The sequence below is a fragment of the Trichosurus vulpecula genome, chromosome 3 (genome assembly GCF_011100635.1).
Source record: "Trichosurus vulpecula isolate mTriVul1 chromosome 3, mTriVul1.pri, whole genome shotgun sequence".
Classification (NCBI taxonomy): Eukaryota; Metazoa; Chordata; class Mammalia; order Diprotodontia; family Phalangeridae; genus Trichosurus; species Trichosurus vulpecula.
The window spans coordinates 334,644,897-334,669,090 of record NC_050575.1 but is presented as its reverse complement, the minus strand read 5'-3'; the positions used below and the strand labels follow the sequence as shown (position 1 = coordinate 334,669,090).

General features: G+C 33.8%; 1 protein-coding gene across 9 annotated transcripts in view; it reads right to left on the bottom strand.

The window, feature by feature from the left end:
- CCDC88A (coiled-coil domain containing 88A) overlaps nucleotides 1-24,194 on the bottom strand; it is a 163,069-nt gene that overhangs the window by 3,693 nt on the left and 135,182 nt on the right. The window contains exons 23-33 of one of the 9 annotated variants that reach the window (XM_036748447.1): nucleotides 20,844-20,989; nucleotides 16,663-16,755; nucleotides 16,294-16,508; nucleotides 12,781-12,864; nucleotides 11,565-11,768; nucleotides 10,870-10,941; nucleotides 10,294-10,380; nucleotides 9,883-9,963; nucleotides 7,154-7,422; nucleotides 4,675-5,137; nucleotides 404-505 (exon numbers count right to left, since the gene is read on the bottom strand). In XM_036748447.1, the coding sequence (XP_036604342.1) occupies nucleotides 441-505; nucleotides 4,675-5,137; nucleotides 7,154-7,422; nucleotides 9,883-9,963; nucleotides 10,294-10,380; nucleotides 10,870-10,941; nucleotides 11,565-11,768; nucleotides 12,781-12,864; nucleotides 16,294-16,508; nucleotides 16,663-16,755; nucleotides 20,844-20,989 (1,779 nt within the window). In that variant the 3' untranslated portion in view covers nucleotides 404-440. Of the gene's footprint in view, nucleotides 1-403; nucleotides 506-3,486; nucleotides 5,138-7,153; nucleotides 7,423-9,882; nucleotides 9,964-10,293; nucleotides 10,381-10,869; nucleotides 10,942-11,564; nucleotides 11,769-12,780; nucleotides 12,865-16,293; nucleotides 16,509-16,662; nucleotides 16,756-20,843; nucleotides 20,990-24,194 lie in introns of those variants that run through there. The other 8 variants (XM_036748448.1, XM_036748449.1, XM_036748442.1 and 5 more) reach the window with 8 other exon arrangements.

Genomic DNA, 24,194 nt, shown 5'->3' with positions numbered 1-24,194 from the left:
TCAATTACAACTTTTTAGATATAAATATCTTTAAATTTTCAGAAGCTGATTTTTAAAAAATATAATTTAAGCAAAAAATTCTAGAAAGTTATTATATAGAAAGACTAAATTTATGTAGAGAAAATGTTATTTTGCAGACCATTCTCCCTTTCCTCCCCATCTCCATCCAAACAAGTATTTTAAAGGAAGGCTTTTTTTTCCTCCCTGCCCAGCTGGGCAAAACAAATGAGAGCAATACAGTATGACTTTAATAGTAAAGAGAGAAAACCAATTAATTAAGCAAGCAATATTTACATCTGTTAATGCAATGTGCACTTACTCTTACACTTAATGCTGTTAGTTTTATTTTTTTTAAAAAAATAAATGAGACTAATCTCATTTACATTTTGGGCAGGAAACTCACCACTTGGCCCACATCTCATCTAGTGGGGGTAATAGAATTAGGAGCTTTGTTGCTCCCTAGACCTGCTTTTTGAATTCCTGCTTTCTTGTATAGTGTCCACATCTGCAGGAAAAAAGCATTTCATGTTATTCAATTAGCCAAGGATTAAAACATATCACAGTTCATGGAAATGATAAACTAAAAGAAAATCCCGCTGAACAGGAAAAAGAAAAAAAATATATGTAACTACCTAGCAATTTTTTTGGGCAGTGTTAATTTGAATTAAGAGCTTTTTTAAAATGAAAAAGGATATAATTATTACCAAATAAAACTTACATTTTCAACTTTTTAATGTCTAGTAGGTTTAAGTATTACATTTATTCACTTGAATGGTTGTGTTGTTTGTAAAGCAGAAAATAATTCTTGCATGCAATAGATAAAACATGCACAATGCAATATTTTTATTCTTTACTAATAAAATTAGGAGTTCAAGAAAACCTTATAAGGGAAAAGTGTATTTGCTCATAGCAAACAATTTGCCTTGGAGCAAGAATGTTTACTACAATGAATGCAAGATCCTAAAAGGCTTGTGGAAATGATTTCTTAGAATCTGGGCCTCAAATGTTTTAGATGCATTAGTTTTTTCATCTGCAGATAGAAGAGGTAGAGCTCTAAAAATGTAACGGTTCTATAAGACAGAAAAATAGAGGTACAAAATTTTTAGTATTTTGGGGCAAGTATTTGATTGTCTTTACAGGGGATGATGGTCTCTGAGGGAAGTTTTGTCTTCAATTCTCAATTATTTCAAAAGGCTAATGGATACCATTGCCATTAATTATATATAATATTTGTTTTGCATGTATATTCTGAGAATAGTACGTATATATATACATACATGTATACATATATGCACACATATGCAAAGTACATACCTACAACTGTAAAAATAGCTCTTCAGAGATCTAAATGTGAGAAGTAAAATCTTTCAGAAAAACTTCTAAATTTTCTTAGTGGTGAAATATACATGCAATAATCCAGGAGTGCTCTCATAATTCAAACCTGAGTAGGCTAGTAAAGCCCTCCTTGAAAAGATGAATATTTAAATAGTGGCAAAAGACAATAGCTTAAGTGCGATTACTTTTTAAAGTGGACTACTGTGCATATTTTGATGCTATTACTTTTGAAATAGGACATTAAAGGAATAAAAGAGGCTAGTAAATGAATGCAAATGAATAAAGTCAGATTTATTTATGGAGATGTTGATTTCTTAATAGTTTAATTTGTCATTAACATAGTATATTCTTCGTGTTTTAAGTTAATGTCTTAAAACCTTTCAAGGTAAAGATTCTGAATAGACTCATTTTATCTAAAATAATATCAATTATGATAAAGCTACCAAAAAGGACACATTATAGTGCGTTTTTCATAAATTTAGAGACATCTACATCTATACGAGCATAGTTTCTACAAGTTGCATGGGCTGAATCTGCTTTTTTAGGTTATAGTACTAATAGCAATGAACACTGAAAATACTAAGATTGTGTTATACAAGTGGCAAGGAAAAATAGACTTATTCCTCATGTAGGGAATGTGTTTGGAAGGAAGATAAGATATGAGAGGTACTGATTATCCCTCTATATTACATCTGCAGCAAGAGGCTTTTTAGGGATAACTATGAAAGAGGCCAAAAAAACATGAGTGGGGATGGTCTAGCCCTTTCAGATACTGTCCTATAAGTATAGAAAGGCTAATATCCAAAACATGCTTTATCAAGCAAATGATCTTTTGTTTTTCATTTATTTTGCTCTGATAATTTTCCACTATTTAAAAAGTCTCACTTCAAGACATATTTTTCTGGGCTCCAGGTTAAACTGCTTTTGGCCATAATCAGGTAGAGTAAGAGGTTAAAAATAATGAAGAGGCAGATGTAAAGTCCAACTTGCTTTCTGGAAAGAACTGGATCAAAGTTACAATTTTATAATTTTAATATATACACATCATTGTCCATATATACAAAAAGAGTTATGCGATTACTTTTCAAAACAGCAAAAAAAAAAAATGGACAACAGCTCATCAGCTGGGAACTGTCTATGCAACCTGTGGTATTCGAATGCAGTGAGATAGTATTGTGCCCAAGAAATAGTGAATATGCAAAATTCAGGGAAACTTGGGAAAATTTATCTCAAGTGATGCTGAGTGAAGTAAGCAGAGACAAAGGAAACAATCTAAAAGATAACTACAATAACGTAAAAGGAAACAATCCTGAAAGATATCAATGACCAAATTTGACTTCAGAGGAAGTCTGACAAAGAGATGGTAGACTATAGATGTGGATAGAGGCATAGTTTGTCAGATGTGACCAAAATGTTGATCTGTTTTTTTTTTAACCTTTACATCTTTGTTATAAGACAGCATTCTATTCTGTCTGAAAGAAGTCATTGAGAAGTGACGGACATGTTGAAAAGACCAATAAAACACTTATCTATTGAAAAACAAGAGATAAAATTTGACTGGCTTTACTTTCAAGGACGTGCTGTACCTGAGTTGCTGAACTTAACAAGTAATTTTCCTCAAAGTTTTTCTAATAAAAAAAAAACCCAATCCCACAAAAACTTGTTAACATATACTTAAACAAATATAAGAAATCATACTGTGTACAAAGAAAGTAATTTTAAAAACTCTGAATTGTAATTTTAGAGGTTTAAGCATAAATATTGAAATTTTTTTCAAAATCTTCATTTTTTGCTAACAAATATTTTATTTCAAGTAGTGATCATAGAGCTAATAAGCTCTAAAGTCTTCTTATTCTCCATTTTCTAATTTAGATGGCTTTTAATATTAGTAAAAATAAGAATTCCACCACAATATTATGACTGTTTATTATCATTATTATACTAAAAAGGGAAAGTTATTGTACTATTTGATTCTATGGAAAAATTCATCTTAAATAGAAATAATAGTATTGAGTAATTCTATATACCAGAGAGGACTGAAAGTGCATGAAGAGAATTAAGGAAAAAGTTCCTAGTTACAATTAATTTTATTGAGCACTGAAAAAACTCATTCATGTTTGAGTGTTAACAATGCCTTACATTTGAACAATGTTTATAAATATGGATTCTGTTTCATATTTGCAATGCAAACTAGCTGTTTGAATTAACTATAATTTGCACAAAAAGCAAAATGACAAGACAAATACCATAAATAACTAGTAAAAGACTTGGAAATCTCCCTACACGTTTTTCTCATTAGTACTGTACATGTGCAAGATGAAATATGTATATTCTACAATAAAAGAGAAAATGAATCTTCTGACTTAGTTGTATAAAGTGTATATAGATAATGCAACAAAAAAGGAGAAGAACACAATTTAGAAGCAATTTCTTTTGCTGAAATTTAGTTCAGAGGTTCTTTCCTCATAGCATGGCATGCAATTTCTTTAACATGCTCTAGGTAAAACAAAGGTAACAAAATATTTTTGTCATATAACAAACAAAAATGTGAAACATTAAGCTTGAGTTGTTAAGGCTGGCAAAGGCATGCAAAAATATACAGTGCAATTAATATTTCATGCAAGCTTTGGTGTGGTTACAATTTTACATTCATACACATGCTGAGCACGATACCACCATTCAAAAATAAAACGTAAACCTAACCACAAAAGGCTTTTCAGTAGAAAGCTTCCTAAATTAGGTAACAGATCACACAAAGCACATGAGATGACATACATTTCAAATTTTGTGTTTATCATACACAACCATATTCATACCAAACAGTTTGATTATCTTCAGAGACCAATAATGGGGGTTCTGTCTCACCAGGATTTAGACATGAAAGAGTAGTAATTTCACTGCTATTTAGAGAAGGCTGTGGGTTACTATTAATAGACTTCTGGTTTTCAGAAGGCTGTTCATTATCTTTCTGTACAGCTTTAAGTGATGAGACAAATGTCTGATCATTAGTTTGGATGGCTGGTCTTTGGGGCAACCCACTTATGTTACTAACTAACTCTGTATTCAGGGATAAAAATGGCTGGGTTATGTGAGTAACAGAAAAGGGTCCTGCACTTTCACTAGCTGATATTCCCCCTGTATCACTACATACATTAATGGTTGCAAAGGTTTTGTCATGAAAATTTGACCTTTCAATTCTTGAATTTCTAGTCTGAGCAGAGGTAGAAACAACATAGGCTGAATGCACAGCTGTGATTAAATCACTTTGTGAATGGGAATCTATAGTATTTGTGGAACTGTGAACTAAACCAGGGGGCTGTTGGTGTACATAGTACTCACTAGATGTTGATGGGATGTTATCACCTGTAGCTGGTGATGGATCAATTGACACAGGCTGTCTACTGTCCTTGGACAAAAAGTCATGAATGCTTGTCCTTCGTGTAGTCCCCTCGGCTGTGGAGATCACACTGCTTGCACGAGGTAAAGTAGCATAAGGGTTATTATCTTTTGATTGTCGTTGTGATATAAAAGTTTCTTTTACTAACTTGACCTTTCCTTGAGTGCTTGATGTAGATTTTCCAGGAGAACTAATGAAGTAAGAATCTTCAGTCTTTCGAGGACTAGGCCTTACAAACTGTTCAGCCTTAGTTGATCGTCCATCTGAGAAGTCAGCTGTGGTTTTTCCACTTATTGACCTAACAAGACCACAGCTAACTGCCTTTTCTCTTCCCATAAAGTCAGGAGAGACAGATAAACTTTTCATTACTTCATCTAAAAGATTTTCTTGGCTTGAAGACTTCATCTGTAATAATATAACAACAATAAAATTAATACAGATCAATAGTTAACCATGTACTACTTTCTTGATATATTATGGCATTTAATTACAAATCAACATTTTCATTGATATTTTTATGTCAAATTTGTATTTATATATAAATACAAAGTGTGTGGGTGTCTTAAGTTTTGTATTTAATGTAAAAAGCAGAGGAGTAAAAGGCAGTGACATGAATTTTTAAGATCTGACTCCGCTACACATCTCTGATACTGACTGCTGCCTATGGGCAAATCACTTCACCTATCTAAACCTTATTTTCTGCATCTGTAAAATGGGGACAATGATATGTGTACTATCTACATCACAAAGTTGTTGTGAGGAAACTTCTTAAAAGGGTAAAGCAATTGATATATGCAAGTTATTCATATGAATGGACTTCTACTGCTTTCTATGAAAATGAGACACCTCTCTTTTGGCACACCTATGATGAATGGTAACAGCTAGAATATTATTATTATAAGACAAGCTGACAAAGCTTAGATTAGAGCTCAATGTCCTTAAAATGTGTTAAAAAAGAACATAATACCTCAGATGTAACCTAATAAATCTGACCGGAATTAACATAAACTTTGAATACAAGAATTAATAAGGCCTTATGGTAGAAATGTTTGAAAATAACTTTTAACACTGGCTTAATTCAGCTGAAAAATACGTAGAATTATTGCTGTATCAATATAGATTTGCTGGAAAACTAAAAACATATGTTCGTTTCTCCAAATTTGTACATTCTCAGACAATAGAAACCTCTTTTCCCATGGCCTTGATTTGATGAAGAATATTCTTGTAGAAGTATTAAGCTCACTTTACTAATCTGCCTTTGGGAAGAGGTTTAGAGATGCTATGTTCTATGAATGTATATTGTTACTTGTGTGGCAAGAAGGAAACTGTTAAGGGTTACTTAACCCCTAGGTATGGTTGGATAGCATGAAGACAGAATGCAATGCCACATCACAAAACTGCCTTCTGGAAATCCCCTCCTACATGTCAAATAGGCATCTAAAACTAAACAAGTCCAAAGTGAGATTATCATTTCCAAAGAGAGTTTATCTTTTCTTACCAAATCTACCCCTCATCCCAATTTCTCTTCCCTGTTTTTTATCTAATCAGTAGCAAATGGCTTTCAATTCTAGGTCTACAACATCTCTCAAATCAGTCTCCTCTCCTTTTATAAAACTACCACTCAAGTTAAACTCTCACTGAGTCTCCCCTGGACTACTATAATAGCCTCCTAAATGACCTCTCTGCCTCTAGTCTCACTCCTCTCCATTCTCTCCATAACGTGGCCAATTTTGATATTCCTAAACCAAAGGTCTAGTCATATCACTCCTTTGTTCCCTATTATAAAATACAAATTTCTGTCAAGAAGAACTGGATTCAAATCTTGTCTCTGACGCACACAAGCCACTTAAGCTATAGTACCTCAGACTTCAACTTACAACTTGCAGAGGAGCTGCCAATATGTCACTTATAAACTTCACTGATAATTTCATTCATGCTAATGAAATTAGAGGGCCAAGCTTTATTAGCCTTATTAAAAGATGGTGGTTAGCCGCTTCTCAGTTTTCATTCCAGTTTTGTCACTACTTGCGCCATCATGATGTACCCTCAGGTACAGCGACATAAAATGAGCAGCATGATGCCTAAACATGTCTTATATTGACATCTTTTGCATTATGAGGTTCATATGCATTAGCATAAACCATTTTTGTTCACAATTAAACCCATACCCTCCTCACAAAAAGGTTTACATGCATATACTCATACATGAACACACAAATATGTAATATACACACATGTATATAGAATTGGCTGTGAAATTCCAAAAATTCCTTTCCACTGCTCAACTACAGAATGGAATAGAAAATCTTCAATTATAAAAACAGCTACGCCCCTTCAAAAGTAAGTTTGTTGTTTTTTTTTTTCCTATAATAACATAACAAAATTGTTAACATCCTTAAAAATTTTTTCTTTGTACCTTACCTGTATTGAGGTAAGCTTGTTGCTTTCTTCTAAAAATTGCTGTAGGGTAACCACTTCACTCCCAGGGGAACCAGTTTTCATCTTGTGATGTGCTCGGCTATCTAGTGTTTCAGGAATTTTATGCTGCAGCACAGGACTTGATCTGGTATATCGTTTCAAGTACTGGATTGGACTGCTGCTACTACTGGACCACGCCTCATGTTCTTGAAGCAGGCTAAATTCTCCACTGCTGTGGCTTTGTGGTCTGCTTTGACTATTAACTGCACCTGCTTTTAGAGCAAACGGCATTAAAAGTTCAGAAATATGGGGCAGGTAGGTGGTGCAATGGGGCAGCTAGGTGGCGCAATGAGTAGAGCACTAGCCCTGGAGTCAGGAGGACCTGAGTTCAAATCCAACCTCAGACACTTGACACATGTACTAGCTGTGTGACCTTGGGCAAGTCACTTAACTTCAATTGCCCTGCCTTCCCCCCTCCAAAAAAAAAGTTCAGAAATAAGACAGAAACCATTCAAATGTTATTTGTCTGGGTCCTCATTTTAACCAAAGCTATACTCACCCTCAAACTTTATTTCAGAAATGGTTCTGAAAACATGCTACCGACATTTTAAAGATGTCACTAGCCTCCGGTTTTATTATTTTAATAAAAATGGTTTACACAAATAATTTTAAAATAGTTCATAATTTAGCCCACACAGGAAAAATTCTAAGCTTCACTCACTAGAATTTATGAATAAATCACAGAAAAAGCATTCAGTAAGGAATTACTATGTGCAAAGCACTGTTAAGTTCTGGGGACACAAATAGAAAAGTAGGAAAAAATACTTAAAATGTTCTGAGGAATATTAGATGCCAATTCTAATTGCTGACAATTCTAGTTGCTAACATTTCATTTTCATTTTGTGCACTTAAATAAAATTCTTTTTTCTCCTATGAAAGCTGACAGGTTCATCTTTTTATTCAGTGAAGTTCTTCTGTTTATACAAACTATGTTGTTGCTCAGTCATGTCCCAGTCTTTGTGACCCTGTTTGGGATTTTTTTTTTTAGCAAAGATACTGGAGTGGTTTGCCATTTCCTTCCCCAGCTCACTTTAAAGATGAAGAAACTGAGATAAACAGGGTCAAGTGACTTGCCCAGGATCACACAGCCAACAGATGTCTGAGGCTGGATTTGAACTCAGGTATTCCTGACTCCAGGCCCAGCACTCTCCACTCTGCCATCTAGAAAATAAAAATCTAAGCAGTATATTTATAAAGCAAAATAAAATGCAGAATTGATGTCACCAATAATTAAAGAGAAAAAATCTGGGTTCTGATACCAATTTTGCCCTTTAATTAGATGTGTGACCCAGTACAAGTAACTAAGGTCTCCTGAAACTTGTTTCCTGCTATGCAAAGATGAGAATGTGGGAATAATAACATCTGCTTTATCTACTTTGTAGGGTTTTCCATATTGATATTATATGAAAATACTTTGTAGGCTATAAAATTTTATACAAATATGAAGTGGTATGAGATTTCAAAAGAAAAAAGTTTACTTTAAAAAAGTAAAAGTACTTTTAAAAATTGGCTTTTATTATAGGTAATTGATTTAGTTCTGTATTGTTGTGCAGATATTTAACTGCAATAACTGAAATGAGGTTGAGCAACCCTACAAGCTCTAAATTGTTAATCAATATGATAATTCTTAGGTCAAATACTTTTGGAAACTGTTGGTTCTTATCGGACTGCATATTTCTAAGACTGGACTAAAAAAAGTAGACACTACTTCCAAAATGGATAATGGAAAATAAATCTAGTTCAAACTGAGTAAAATCTTATATAAATTAGTTGAAAAGGTGGAGTTTTTAAAAATAGATAACCTGGGCAAATAAAGACCACTAAATACAATTCATAGAAACTCAGTTCATTTGTAAAAAAGACTTTTAAAATATTGCATAAATAACAAGGCTCATTTCATATTAGTGTGATGTACAAGCTCCAAGAAAAAAAGTTCAAGTCAGACTTTGCTAACCCTTTCTGTGAAATGAGCTGTGACTCTCAAATGAACACCAAAATTTAGGAGAAGGAAGCTTCAACATATTCTTTTTTCATGCAATATTACATTTTCATGTAATTTCACCGCAATATTATTTCATTTAAAAGTATTCATGTAATTTACACTTTTACACTTACATTTCCACATACAGACATACAATGTTCTTTCCAAATTAAAAGATATTTTACTATTTATCCATTAAAGAAAAGAGCCAAGTGTTTTGATTAACTAGTATTCTTTAGGATGTTCAAAATTTTATAATATTAAGCTATTAATTCAATTACTCAAATGTACTTTTAGAAATTACTTCATATACTTTAATAATGAGATTTTAATACACTAACAATATACACTAACCATTAAAAATCAGATGAAGACCAAGCCTAGTGTTTATCTAAAAACCTATACAAATATTTCTACTACAAACCTGACGATTCCGTGAAGATAAAAAATGGAAATTAAAATTCCAACTGACTCCCCTTTTACGTATGCCTATAAATTTTGAAAAGTCATACATTTGTAAGTGTGTAAAAAGTCATTATACATTTCTTATAACACCCAAAGTAAAAAATATTTTCAATAGAAGACTTCACACACAGCTTCGTCATTTCATCCTATCAAACATATCCCTCTAAATCCCATTCAAATAAAAGGAATAGATGGAGCACATTAATATCATTTCCCTACATCATACCTTTGACATCATGGAGTGAAGCATTATTATTGCTATTACTAGTGGATGTTCTACCACTATCAAGGCTGGCTGGCCTGGAAGCTAAATGAAAAAAAAAAATCAGGAGACAACATAAGATGTCCAATCCAGAAGATGTTCCTGAATGCTCTTAGGTAGAAATCATGCATGATTTCACAGGCTTGAGCATGCCCGAGGTAACTAAAGATCGATTCTCTCAGATTAGAAAGAGGAGGAATTTCCAAGCTATTCAAGAGTACGCACTTCAGAATAGAACAGTACTAGAAAAGTAGGATTTAAGGAAAAGGAAAATAGAAAATGCATGTTAAAAGTGAAAATGGTGAGACAGAAACCAAGTTTGCATTAGTTGAACAGAATGGCATGCAGAAAAATGCTGGTAATTATGTCACTTACAACAGATTTGACAAGGAACCCTGCACATTGTAGCGATGCCACGAACAGGAGGAGTATGAGCGTCTGCACAGTTAACGTCCAGTACTCCTATCCAATATAAGGGAAACAATTGTATTAAATGTCCTATGCTATTTTATATGAATAATGATAAATGTCTTTCAATTAATCTGATTCATAAAATGAAATTTGCCTATTCTAAAATGATTTATTTTGTAAAAAAAAAAACAGTTTCCAATAACTTTTTTGAAATAGAAACTGGAACTTTAAAAAAAATAGTAAAACATATAACTTTATCCCAATACTGGTGAAACTCGCCAAATTCCCCCACCTCCATTTTTGGATCCTGTTCAGGCACACCTCATAAATGAAGATGATTAAAAATAGAGAACATTTAGATGAAGCAATATCTTTTAGAAAGAAGTGTTAGAACTGGAGAAGTTACAAGAGCAGTCGAGAAATATTGAAGTTATATAAGCACATGCTTTCTTGAAATGCTGTCATTCACCTACATTATGCAACATTCTTAACATTCCCATTCTGCATTCACTATTCATTAACTAAAAGTCCACTTCTTACCATGAACTCTTGATCCCGTACTAGAATCATCACTAATACCTTGTGGACTTACATCTTCAAATGATGTGGTATCTACACATAAAATAGTAAAAAGGACAAAACATTTTTTATCACAAAAAAATTTCATTAGAAGTCTTCATTCACAAAGCGTGTAGAAATCCTCTTTCATTCTAGTACCTTGTTCATTATGTAAGATATTTCATTGAATAAGTTGCAGTACTATAGTGAGTTTTGTATTTTTAAAAAGGAAAAGCTAGGGCTAAGGGGAAGAAAATAGGTAGTTTTAGTGGAAATAGAATGTCTTAGGGAAAGGCCTTTAAAGTACCATGAGTATCTCCCTATGATCTTAGAAAGCAAATGTCTTGATAGTTCTATTGGCTCCTCTTGTCTGAAGTTAATGCCTCTTACTCTTCCCAAGTTGCACTGTTTCTTTCACTGACTTCCCCCACTCCTTTCGTTTCCATGTTGTTTTGGGATTTTTGCAGGTTATTAATGAAAATTGTTTTGGTACAGTTCCATACCTTATTTATTCAATGCCTTGAGCTCTCTGAAATGCTTTATACAGCTTAAAAAAATTTATCAGATAAGTTTGTAGAAATTTAGTTAGGCCAAGAAAATAGTATAAAAGAAAGCAACTAAGAATAAATTCTTGTAGCCAACAAAGTCACACCATAGTTCAAACAGACTGCCTATACCTTTATTATTAACCAATTGCTTGGATCTGAAGCCTGTAGAAGAGTTGACAGCTGCAAAGTTGATAGCTGTAGTAGAGAAGGCCATAGCTCCCAATTCTTTTCTCCTTTTACCCGTAGAAATATCATCAGGAACCTCCAAATTCTCAGAACTACCTGTCCATTGTCCTCCTGCTAGGACCATGGATTGCACCAGGTCATTCATGGCTGGGATGCAAATGAAAGCAAATGAATAAGCATGATTTAATGAATTTGTTCTTAATCCTATTTTGTATCTTAAACTGTGTGAATCAGTCTATGCATCAATGTAACTGTACATAAATGCTTTAGAACCATAAGGTCATTCACATTAAGACATGCATTCAGCTGAATGAAAAGGGTTACAGAGGCCAAAGGCTGAATTTTTAGTGAATGTATACTTTTACTTTTTAACTTTTCCTTTGGCAGTTAAGGTATTTGTTTATATACTACTGTCATGCTTTTGCTGTAATGATATGCAATAGAGTTAGAAGCCTAGGTATGTTTGTTTTGCAATGACAAAATGGAATGATTAAAGGTAAGATGGATAGAGGTTGGTTCTAATATATTAAAATTGAAAATGGTAAGGGGTCCTTGTTCATTGTAGGTTACTGAAGGAATAAATTATTTGTATATCAAACAAACATTAAATTTGGGAAGACAAACTGGAAAACAATAGTATCCAAAGCCATATACCTTCAATAAAATTAGCCAATTACCCATTTCTACTTTTTTTAGACCAAACAGAAAGTGTTAAAAAAGAAGGAATGACAAACATTTTCAAGGGTCACAGACCTTTTTATTTTTCTTGCACCAGATTATTTTAGAAAACCAATGTCTCAAGCTAATAATTTAGATACACTTTTTTTAAAAAAAAATAAAACTTGTTAAGGAATTCCCTGTGTTATATCAAATCCAGGTTTGGAGGGGTTTTCCCCTCATATTTGAATTGCACTAGAAACTTAGATAACATGTATGTACTAAACAGGTACACATATGTATATATGCATTAACAAACATGCATATAGTATAATTTCAGTGCCAGGTTGAAAAAAAAAATAATGCTCCAGCTCCTTGTATTGAAGACTGCACTTTGCAAAGTATGAAAATTAGTGCAGTCCAAGGAAAAAGGTTAGTGAAAAATTAGTAATGGAAGCCAGTATAGCCATTTGAAAGAAGCTGAACTGTCATAAAGTCTTACACATGGAGCGACGGTAGCAGGCCTTCATTTTGTCTTTATCCTTCGGTCTGTTCCTCAAAAAGGGCAGTCTTTTCAGTGCAACCACTTTAATGTCAGAGCATGAGGAAAAACGGAAACAGGGAAATGAAAGAAAAAAAGGAAGAAGAACAGATGGGAGTTAAATGTTGAAACTAAGGACAGGAATGAATATGTTTGAGTTTCAGCTACGTACACTATTCTAAATCTATTATTCTCATGCTTCTTGAGTGATAATGATCGTGAAATCTGTACCATGAAATCTAAATATACTTGGAATAGCACTGAAGACAATGGTGAGGAACATACACTTGGAGTTTGATTATTTCTATAACACAGGAATTGCTGAGAATTATATATGATAGAAATTCTCCTAGAAAAAGGCAATATACACCTGTAATTAAACACATGGTACTACTTAGTAACATATGAAACCTCACAACCTTTTCCAATTTTCTATTTTCCCTCTAATGTTTATATTAGAGCTTCAAAGATAAAACTTCATTTTGAAGGAAAGGGATAAAAATTAAAGTGGTTATCAAAGTAAGGTGTATATTTTATGAGTGTGTATCAATTTTAATTGTGGAGGTGGGTAAAATTTAAAAGAACTTCTCAAAAACATATACAAATATTTCACAATTCCCTCAAGCTATTATATAGAGAAAAGGGAATTAATTTCTCAGTTTAAATTAAATTTTAGGATAGTAATTCTCAGCATTAGCGCTATAATAATATGCTGTTCTCCTCTAGGAGAACCTTTGTTATGGAGAAACAAACAATAATATGCATAGTTTATAAAGTAGGAATTAGACATAGGAAGAGAGGAAAGAGTATTCTGATAGAAGCACTGTATTAGAATTAAGCTTTGGCAAAGATCAAAGGAAGTGGAGATATTATATATGCAAGCAGGCATAACAGGAAACATTACTCATGTATCTTAAAATCTCCACAATACTTTTTAAAAGATATTTTAGAAAGTCCAAGATCTCACTTTGCAGTAACATTTTATGGCTAAAAGGTAAATTTTTTTTATTAGAGTAGAGGAATATCTAGAGCACTGTAACTGCTGGTGTCTAGAGACGTAGGCCCTTTTCCCAACTATTTATGAGAATATGTCCCAAATATAAATTTTTGGAATGTTATATACCAAAATATTATTTTATTACTTCATTGGTATATACATCTGTTTAATTTAAGTACTTAGGAATTTTAAAAATTGTACACTATGCTTTCTTTTAAAATTTTACCTTTTCTCTTAGTTATTATCACCATATAATTATTATCCTTTTGACTAAGAACTCTTCGCTAAAATGGAGTTAAAGATGATAGTAAATTTGTGAAATTTATACTTACTGATAAGTTAGAAAGTAGGCACAATCGTGACATAGGCAAAGAGTTTATTTGAACTATTTTTTTTCTAGTTTGGCAAACATAGATATTTTCAATGACTAAAAAGAAAAGAACTAAAAGTAACGTGAAAATGGACACTGGCCAAAACAAATTTGAATGGCAGTGGCATGCATATGTGTTATTTTATCTAAAGCAAATTTATTTCAACTGTTTGCTGGCCACATTAACAAAAAAAAAAACCCAAAACATTTCTGAATTTAACAGAAAGGGAAGAATGTGATCCCTTTACTAAGATGTACTCATAAAAATATGTGGCCATTTTCCACCATGTGGCCATACTACTGGAACAAAAACATGCAAATTTTTATAGGTACTAAATTTTTTTTGGATCCTCAAATTTTAAACTGCAGAGAGTATTTCCTTTGGATCCTCATGCAAAACACTTTTAGCAGAGGCAGTAGCTCAATCAATTTCTATTAAAAGAATTGGGTCCAGAACAGATTGCACTACCTTTTCATGCACCTAGGTTCTATGTATACCCATCCATCATTAAAGTTTCTCTATCCAACATAATGAATAAAGCTTCATCTTTGTTCCTTTTCTTTAATTGCACACCTGATATTTTATATTTGAAGATCTACAAGTTTGTGTAATATCTGTTAATGGAATAATTTGATTGTCATCACCTTTCAATAACTAAGAAATTTAGTGTACATTTCGATAAAAACTAAAATTTAAGCTCTGGAAGCTTAATTAAATTCTGCAAGACTCATATAAAAATATAATACAGAATTAAATACTTTTCCCAAGACTTGCAAAATACAATATTTGAATTTAAAGACTTATTCATTAGGTTGCTACAGCTTAAATTCTACAGTACAATGTATTATTTATTCATTCTTCTTTGGCCCCAACTACTGTATCTATTTTTGAAAGAATGAGTAGTAACTTCCATAGTTTTTTTTATTTAGTAATTCCAGAACCTATTATAGGATTTAAATTTCTGGATGTACTCGTCAATTACTTGTATCTTCCTCTTAAAAAATCAGTCTTTCTAGAATTATTTTGGGTCAAGTACACGTAACTAGACATATCCCTAATGCAAAGGTACCCTAGAACTTCCAGTATTAAGTGTGCTCTAGGGTACATCAACATTTATTGCTTTGATACAGTACTTTTGCAATTATTGTTAAAAATCAATTATTTTAAAACTGGAACTTCATATCCAACATGTAAACTTTGTATATGCTTCCTTTGCTAATTATCATGTGTAAATCACAAAAATAAATTCTTTTATTTCTTAGAACCTAAAACTATCTAAAAAATATTTACGTACAGTAAAATCACCATTCATCAGATAGGCTTACAAAGAATGCCATCTAACATCTGTATAGTATTTCAGAGTGCATTCATTTTCCTTACCTCAGGTGATCCTCACAAAAAACTTCTGAGATACTAGGGCTGATATTTTATCTATTTCCCACAGGAAAGAAGCTAAGGTTCAGAATGGTTATGGAAATTGTCCATCAGTGACAGAGATGGGCCAGAACCTAGATTTAAGTCTTCAGCGTTCTCGTCATTCTACCATGAGGCTTCCATGGTCAAACTGTGTCCCCTCTATGTTCATACGAATGTTTTGCACATAATACAGAAAAATTCAATGATGTGATGATGTTAAGCTTGTATCCCAACACTGAAGTTCTATCATAATAATACTTAACAGAGAAACTATGTGGAATTTAAAAGTAAACACAGCTAATCACACCACATCACAAAGGCAGTCTACTTAGCTTAATCAAGCAAATATTATGTAAATCAATGAAGGTCACAATTTAGATACCAGAGGGAAAGAAAGATGTGAGTGAAAGAGAAAAAACTCAAGGGAGAAGAATAAAAAGGAGAAATAGATATATAAAGAATGTGTTGAAAGTAACCAGTGTGAAAGAATATTTTTTTCCTTCTACCTGATGCATGAATAGTCAATTCCTTTAACTATCTTCCATAATTCCTTTTATACTTACACTTAGGAACATGAAATATAGGGCATTTTTCTTTTATAAGTAACTTGGAAATTTGTTAACATGCCTGGAAGATACTGAGGTTAAGTCAACATTTCTAACAAAAATTAAAACTTTTAAAAGCACTCACTGCTGCTTTTCTTGGTCCCCAAGGTTTGCCCATCTTCTAGAGAATTTGAACCCACTGATGAACTATCTTGACTGTCTTGATGGGGCAGCTGAAGAAATCCTTCACTGGATTCTGAACGTGTGGGTGTTAACGTTAGAGACTTCATACGTTCCCGATTAACATCTTTCTTAGACTTTATAAGTTTCCTCATTTTTAAAGTAATCCAGTTGCCTCTCCTAATAGAATAATTGTTATTGAGAAAATAACTCATTAAAAATTAAACATGAAATATTTTAGTCTTCTATAAAATTATAAAACTTTAAGAGATTCTATAGGTACTGTTAATTTAATATTTTTGCTAATGAATGTTCATAAAATGTATGACAATACCTTCTGGGAGGTGATGGGTCATAAAATTTGTACTGATCCATAATCTTTTCTTCTAATTTTTCTTTTTGTCTTCTTAATTCATTTAATTTATCACTAAAATAAGGGGAAAATACATTTTAGAACTTTACAAAGCTATTCATAAGATTAAATTATTTTTCTTTAGAAATTTGGTCTTAATCTCCTTAGAAAAAGGAGAATAGCTAGGTTTCTCTTTTAAATTTATAACATATACTCAGTAATAAACTGAAAAACAATATTGATGGATTCAATTAAATAAAGATCAAGGCTCCCTCCATCCCTTTGGGTAGCACGCCCTACCAATCTATTACATGTCACATCGTAAAGAAACTAATAAAGGTCTCTAGAACAATGCTATTTTATGTTTTCTTTCTCCACTGTACTGCCATTCCTTTTTCTTTTTTTCAAGTGGACCTATGATTTCACTAGTGTATCAAATGAGACAGGGTTTTACAAACTTTAAAGCTCCATATAATTCTCGCAATTATAATAATAATAATTATTATTGGCAACTTCCAATGAGGAAACTTCCTCTACCAATGCAGATCAGCAATTGCTATGCAACTTAACACCTTAGAAATTTGCCCAGGGGCATGGAGAGTCACAAATCCAGAACATCAGAGGCAAAACCCCGGTTTTGCTGCCTCTATAGCTGGCTCTCTGGACTGATGCATTTACCAGTGGTATCATAGTGATCTTTAACTTTACATGAGAAAGAAATTTAATAGCAAGATTTTACTTTTTGTATTTCAATGTGGTTAGTATCCAAGATATATGTGTGTGTGTGTGTGTGTATTTGTATGATTAGTGGAGACATTTATAAAAAAAAATCATACATGAAATTGTATGACAGTATACAAATTCTTTTCTTTAAAGTTTAATTAAAATATCAAATGTGATATTCACCGTGTATTTAATCAAAAATTCACTATACAAATATTAACTGAAGACCTATAATGAACAAGACCTAGGCACTGTGGGGTACGAAATATCCTGTCCTTAAATGGCTTATAATTTCTACCTACTGGGGAGGTAACATACATACAAGAAACAAAAGACAGCAATATTATGCCTGAAAGTTAAAAAATGCAAAAGGAATTTCCCTTCAAAAAAGGAATCACTTTTAGTTGGAGAAATTCAGAGAAAACCTGATAGAAGAGATGACAAGCTAGGTCTTGAAGGATAGAGAGCATTTTAAAAGACAGACTAACAGAATAAAGAATGGCAATGCAGATGGAAAAAAATAACAAGATGTAGGAAAGTGCAGGTTATCTTGAGGGAATGGTGAAAACACAAGTTTAGCTGGAATATACACTGTATATATTAGAGAGAGATACAGTGTGTCATGACAATATGGCCAAAACTAAACTTATTATTCCCCTTACCCCTAAACCTTTAACTCTATGTCTCACTAATCTTCAATCTTCCCTAGTCTACTGGCTGCTTCCCTACAGCCTATGGACATACAACTGTGTCTTGCCCCATCCTCAAAAAACTCTTCCTTGTTCCGTCCATCCCCATTAGTTATCATCTTATCTTTCCTTCTTTTTGTGGATAAATTCCTAGAGAAGGCCATCTATAATGGGGCCCCATTTTCTTTCCTTGTACTTTGCAATTGGGGTTAAGTGACTTGCTTGGGATCACACCACAAGTGTCAAGTATCTGAGGCCACATTTGAACTCAGGTCCTCCTGACTCCAGGGCTGATGCCCTGTCCACTGATCCACTTAGTTGCATCCCATTCCCTTTTTAACCAACTCTGCAGTCTGGCTTTTGATTTCAACACATAACTGAAATCACTCTCTTCAGAGAAACCAGCGATCTCTTATTCTTGACTTTTCTGCACCCTTTAACACTATCGCTCACCCTCTTCTTGATGTTCTTGCTCTGGCTTTCCTCCTATCTGACAGCTCTTTTCAGTCTTCTTTGCTAGATTATCTTTATCTAGGTCTGGCCCACTAAAGGTGGGTGTTACCAAGGGCTCTGTTCTGGGTTCTCTTTTCTTGTCCTCCCTCTATACTATTGTGCTTGGTGAGTTCATCAGCTTCCATCGATTTAACTGTCATCTCTATGCAGATGATTCTCAGATCTATTTGTCAAACCTTAACCTCTGTCCTGGCCTCCTGTTTTACATCTCCAACTGCCAAATGGACATCTCAGAGAGGATGTCTTAGGCTAAACATGTCTAAAACTGAAGTAATTAACTTACCACCAAACCTTCTCTCCCTTCCAAACTTTTCTATTACTTTCCAGAGTACCACCACAGCCCCAGCCAGGGGTCATCCTTGACTCTCCATTCTCTTTTGCGACCCCCCATCTGTTGCCAAGGCTTATAGTTTTGACTTTTGTAATATCTCTCTTATATGCACCGTTCTCTCCTCCGACACTGCAACTACCTTGGCTTATGTCAACTTACACCTAAATTACTGCAGTAGCCTTCTGGTTGGTCTCCCTGCCTGTAGCCTCTCCCCACTCTAGTCTATCCTCTTCTCAGCTACCAAATTGATCTTCCTAAAATACATCTGACCATGTTACACACATACTGCACTCCCCCATTCCCCAATCAGTTCCAGTAGCTAAGTATTACCCTCCAGGATAAAAGATAAAATCTCTGCTTGGCTTTTAAAGCCCTTCATAACCTGGTAACTTCCTACACATTTTCAATTTTCTCATAGCTTACTCCCCCTTCAAGTAGTCTGGGAACCATTGACACTAGACCCCTTGCTTTTCCTCTGGGCATTTTCTACTGGCTGTCCCCATGCCTGGAATAAGAATCTTTCCTTCCTTAGCTCTACCTTCCGGCTTCCTTCAAGATGCAGTTAAAATACCACCTTCTGCAAGAAGCCTTTCCAGGTCTTCCATGTTAGTGCTATCCTTCTGAGTTTATCTTCAATTTATCCTATATTTGTGTTCTTTTTACATGTTTTTGCATGTTGTCTCTACCATTAAATTGTGAGCTCCTTGTGCCTGGCACATAGTAGGTGCTTAATAAATGCTTGTTGATTTGACTTGATATAGTGAATAGAAAGATTACCTCGGAGTCAGGAAAACCACAGTTAAAGTCTTATTTCTGATATACTAGAAAAGTCACTTGACCTCTCAATGCCCCAGTTAACTCTCTACAACAATAACAGCTTCTAATCTGCTTTGGTAGAGGGAGCTACCTCATCAGGATTTCTCTATACTAACGAAATAACTTTAAGGCCCCTCTCCCAAAAAGTGGGTATTAAGGCAGAAAAGACAGGCTGGGCCAGATCTTGGAGGGCCTTAAATACTGGATTGTATTTAGGGAATGCTTATTAAATAATGAGGTATCATTAAAGGAAATTACAAGATAAATGCATCAGAATATCTAGCCATGGTTTAAAAGATGCACTGGAGTAGAGAAACTAGTCAGTACGCAACAGGATGTCTGGATAAGAAATAACGGCAGCCTGAAATAAAGTAGTGTAAGTGGAAAAGGAAAAGTGACACATGAAATCTACGGTAGGGGAAGAATCAATATGACTCAAAAAATTCTTTGTATATAGGAGGAAGGAAGAAGGAAAAATGAGTAAAAAAGTGACTCTGAGATTTCAAAATGACGAGAAGAAAGACGATACCAATCACTGACATAAGGAAGGATGGGTTAGGAAGCTGTTTGCGACAAGGGGTAGAAGTTGGGAGAAAGGAGAAATGAGGGATGTAAATAAGGTGACTTTAGTTTTAGGCATGTTGAATTTGACACGCCAAAGAAATTACTTAGTAGGTGAATGGAGATGTATGGCTAGAGCTTAGAAGAAAAAGAAAGGATAAAGATACAAATATGAGAACTGTTCACATAAAAGTGACAGATGGAAGCTGTGGCACATCATATATCACAGTGGGAGAAAGGAAATAGAAACGAGGAGAAAACTGGGAAATGTCTTTATTTAAGAGGATAGGTGGAAGATAAAGTATCAAGGAATGAAAAAGAGGAAGAACTATCGGAATGATGAGGGAATCTAATCAGAGTTATAGGTACCACCGCAGGAGAGTTTTAAGAAGGGGGACCATGCTAAACGGGTAAGAGAGGTCAAGGAAGATCAGGAATGAGAAAAAGCCACTGGATTCATTAATTAGTGTTATTGGTAACCTCTGAGAAAGTAAACAGTACACAACAGTTCATAATTATTTGGTACCTACATGTACTGTCTTTGTTCAACATGAAAAAGATCCTTGCTTTCCATATTCTGTTCCAATAGTGTTCTATTTTGGAGCATTAATGTCTGAATTTGATCTAGTAGATGTCTGTTTTCTTCTTCTAAGTTTCCTTTAAGCTGGCTAAGTAACTGATAAAGAAAATGAAATTTTAAGAGAAATCAATATTCACATTATAAATAATAGAAAAAACCGATTAAATATATAAAATACTTTCCAAGTCTTTTGTAAGACCCCTAACATTTGAACAATAATGGCTTCATTCTGAACAAAAGAATTATCACTGTTTAAAAAATGCATATGGTATATACAAAATAGCAAAAATTGTCAAATTCATAAAAATCTTACTTTTTATTTTTCATGTGATTTCCTGTTTTAAATTACCATAATTTTTTTCCCTTAAAACTGCTAAATTCCACTTTCAGGGACAACATATGATTTTTAGGAAGACTATCACAGTCGATTATAGTTTTTTGGTTAGGTACTGCTTGACATGGCTTTGTCGCAAAGGAAAAAAAAAAGAGACCTCGACAGTTGTGAAAGCAGCTGTTATCTTTGCTATAATTGCTCTCATGTGTCATTTAAAATTTTCTCCTTAAGTATTCCTTATGGCTACTTTTTAAGTCTTTAAAGCTTTGGTTTTATTTTCAATTTTTTTTCAGCAAAAGTATTGTTCAAACGACCTTCCTTTATAAAGGCTGACATTAGTCATATTCCCCTACTGTGTTTAAAAGAGTTCACCGAGCATGAACCAATCTATGCCACTAGGCTAAACACGAGCAAAGAAAATTAATATATAATCATCACAAATTCAAATGACCTGGGTTTCCTACAAAGATTATTCCAACAAGAGAGATGAGAAAAGAATATCTCATCCAAGAAAAAAAAAAGACGACATAACTTCCAAGGGAAAATTTTTACAAAAGATTGATGTTTATCCTGCTCAGGAACAAAAATACATATCTGAATACATCCACAGGTAGAACTATATTAATAACCTCAAAATTTATGCACCAAAGTTCTCGAGAATAACTAATTTATCAAGAAAATGGTAAATGAGCATTCAATTCAACACAAAACAGAAATAACACTTAAACATGAACTTTTTTTGTCCTGACCTGTGATTTCCTCACTGCAGGGAATTCTAGGAGAGGATACTTTCTCTACCAATTCATATCTGCAATCTGTAGCCTGGTGCACTGAGAAGTAAAGTAACAAAGCCTAAAACTTAGACTGTTGCCTGAGTGAAACAGATTCTGTGATATTTACACATCGTCTTTCAAGTAAGACTAAAGTATAAATTACTGGACCAGTCCTGCTAATGTATAAACTAAATTTACAGGGATGAAAATCCAATTCAATAATAACGTATTTAGCATCTACTACTATATGCCAGGTTCTGTGCTAAGACTAGAAAGACAAAAGTGAAACAGTCCTTACCTGTTCTCAAGTATCTTATATTCTACTAGGGGAGAGAGGGGGAATAAAACAAAGGTTTAGGACTGGAAGGGAACTTAAAAGGCCATCTAAATTTAACACCTTCATTTTACAAAAGCGGAAACTGAGGCCTGAAGAAGTCAGCATTACACACTAAAAAGAAGGGGAATGGCATAATGAGAATATTACTAAACAATTCTGGTCAAATGACTGCTAAGATGATTCATGCCCATAGTAACAAAAATGCAAGCAACAAAAATGGTCTTTAGTAGCAATCTTCTAAAAAAGCTCCCAAGGCATTTTTAGAGCATGAAGTTATAGTTTTGTCTTTTTACTTTTTAAATATCTAATTTTTTTTTTTTTGCAGGGGGGAAGGCAGGGCAATTGGAGTTAAATGACTTGCCCAAGGTCACACAGCTAATAAGTGTGTCAAGTGTCTGAGGCCACATTTGAACCCAGGTCCTCCTGACTTCAGAGCCAGTGCTCTACTCACTGTGCCACCTAGCTGCCCCTAAATATCTAATCTTTAAATTCTGAACTTAACTGCCAAAAAGGGCATTTCTTTATACATAAAAGATAAAAAGAGTATTCTTTATAAGAGGAAGGGAAAAAGAATAAACATTTATATAGCTCCTAATATATGCAAAGCACTGTGCTTCTACAAATATTACCTCATTTGATCATCATATCAATCCTGTGATGTAGGTACTATTATGAGCCCCATTTAACAGATGGAGAAACAGAAGTAAACAGAGGTAAGCGACTTGCTCGGGGTCTTACAACTACTAAGTGGCTGAGTTCAGTTGAACAACTCAGGCCTTCCTGACTACAGGCCCAGCACTACAACCGCTGTACCACCAGTTGCCTCCAATATAAAACCACGAATTTCCATTTCATTCTGCTCATTTTTAATAAGCATATAATAACTTCTATTGCATTTTCAAAACTGTCTTGCTTGCCTGTTTCCTTTTGACTTTTCTTCTGTTCTCTTTTCTGCATTTAAAAAATATTTCAAGAGACCCCTTTTTGGCATTAGTATTGCTATCCTTCCCTCTTATATAGAAACTCCTCCCAAATTAAAAAAGGAGGGGAGGAAATCCTTGTTTATCACATATCATTAAAGTTCCTATGGATACATATTTAGTCATTGTTTTGATTAGAGCTCTTAAATCTCTCAGAATTGTTTTTCTTTATAACACTGCTATCCTTGAATGAATTTTTCACTCTGTTCTTCTCACTTTACTCTGCATTAGTACATATCACTCAAGATTCTTTGAGAACATCTCTCTTGTCATTTCTTTGGGTTCCATAACATTCCAATATGATTATATAACCACAATTTGTTCAGCATTCCCAAATCTAAGAGGCAATTTATCTTCCCTTCAGGATAGCCAAATTTTGCTTTCTTTGAAGCTGCTCTTTCCCCAGTAACATCTTCCCTTTAAGGGGCCCCAGGCCCCATCCTTATTTGTTTCCTTTTTAAAAAATTTAATGTAGTTTTTCTACCAAACTGTCAACAGTCGTTTGTGTATTTCACAGAAAAATGAGATTCATCTAATGCCTGCTCCCCTTACCTTCTTTCATGGTTGTGGAGTCTTTTTTTCACAAACCAATTTTGAGAAATATTTAAGTTCCCCTTCTTCCTTCTTTCCTTTCTACACTAGTGTATAGTCTTCATTTTAACTTCTCTTCTCTTTCTCCTCTTAAAACCCTCAGAAGAGAACCAGTCCAACCCCACGTCTAATGTTTTTCTTAACTCCTTCAATATAATTTGAAGACTTAAAGTTTCTGAAGAGATGCTTGTTTCTCCTCCTCTTATTAGAATGATACTACAATCAGTTCTGGTCTTTTCATTAGAAATGTTTGAAAGTCCTCTATTACTTGAAAAATCGATTTTTT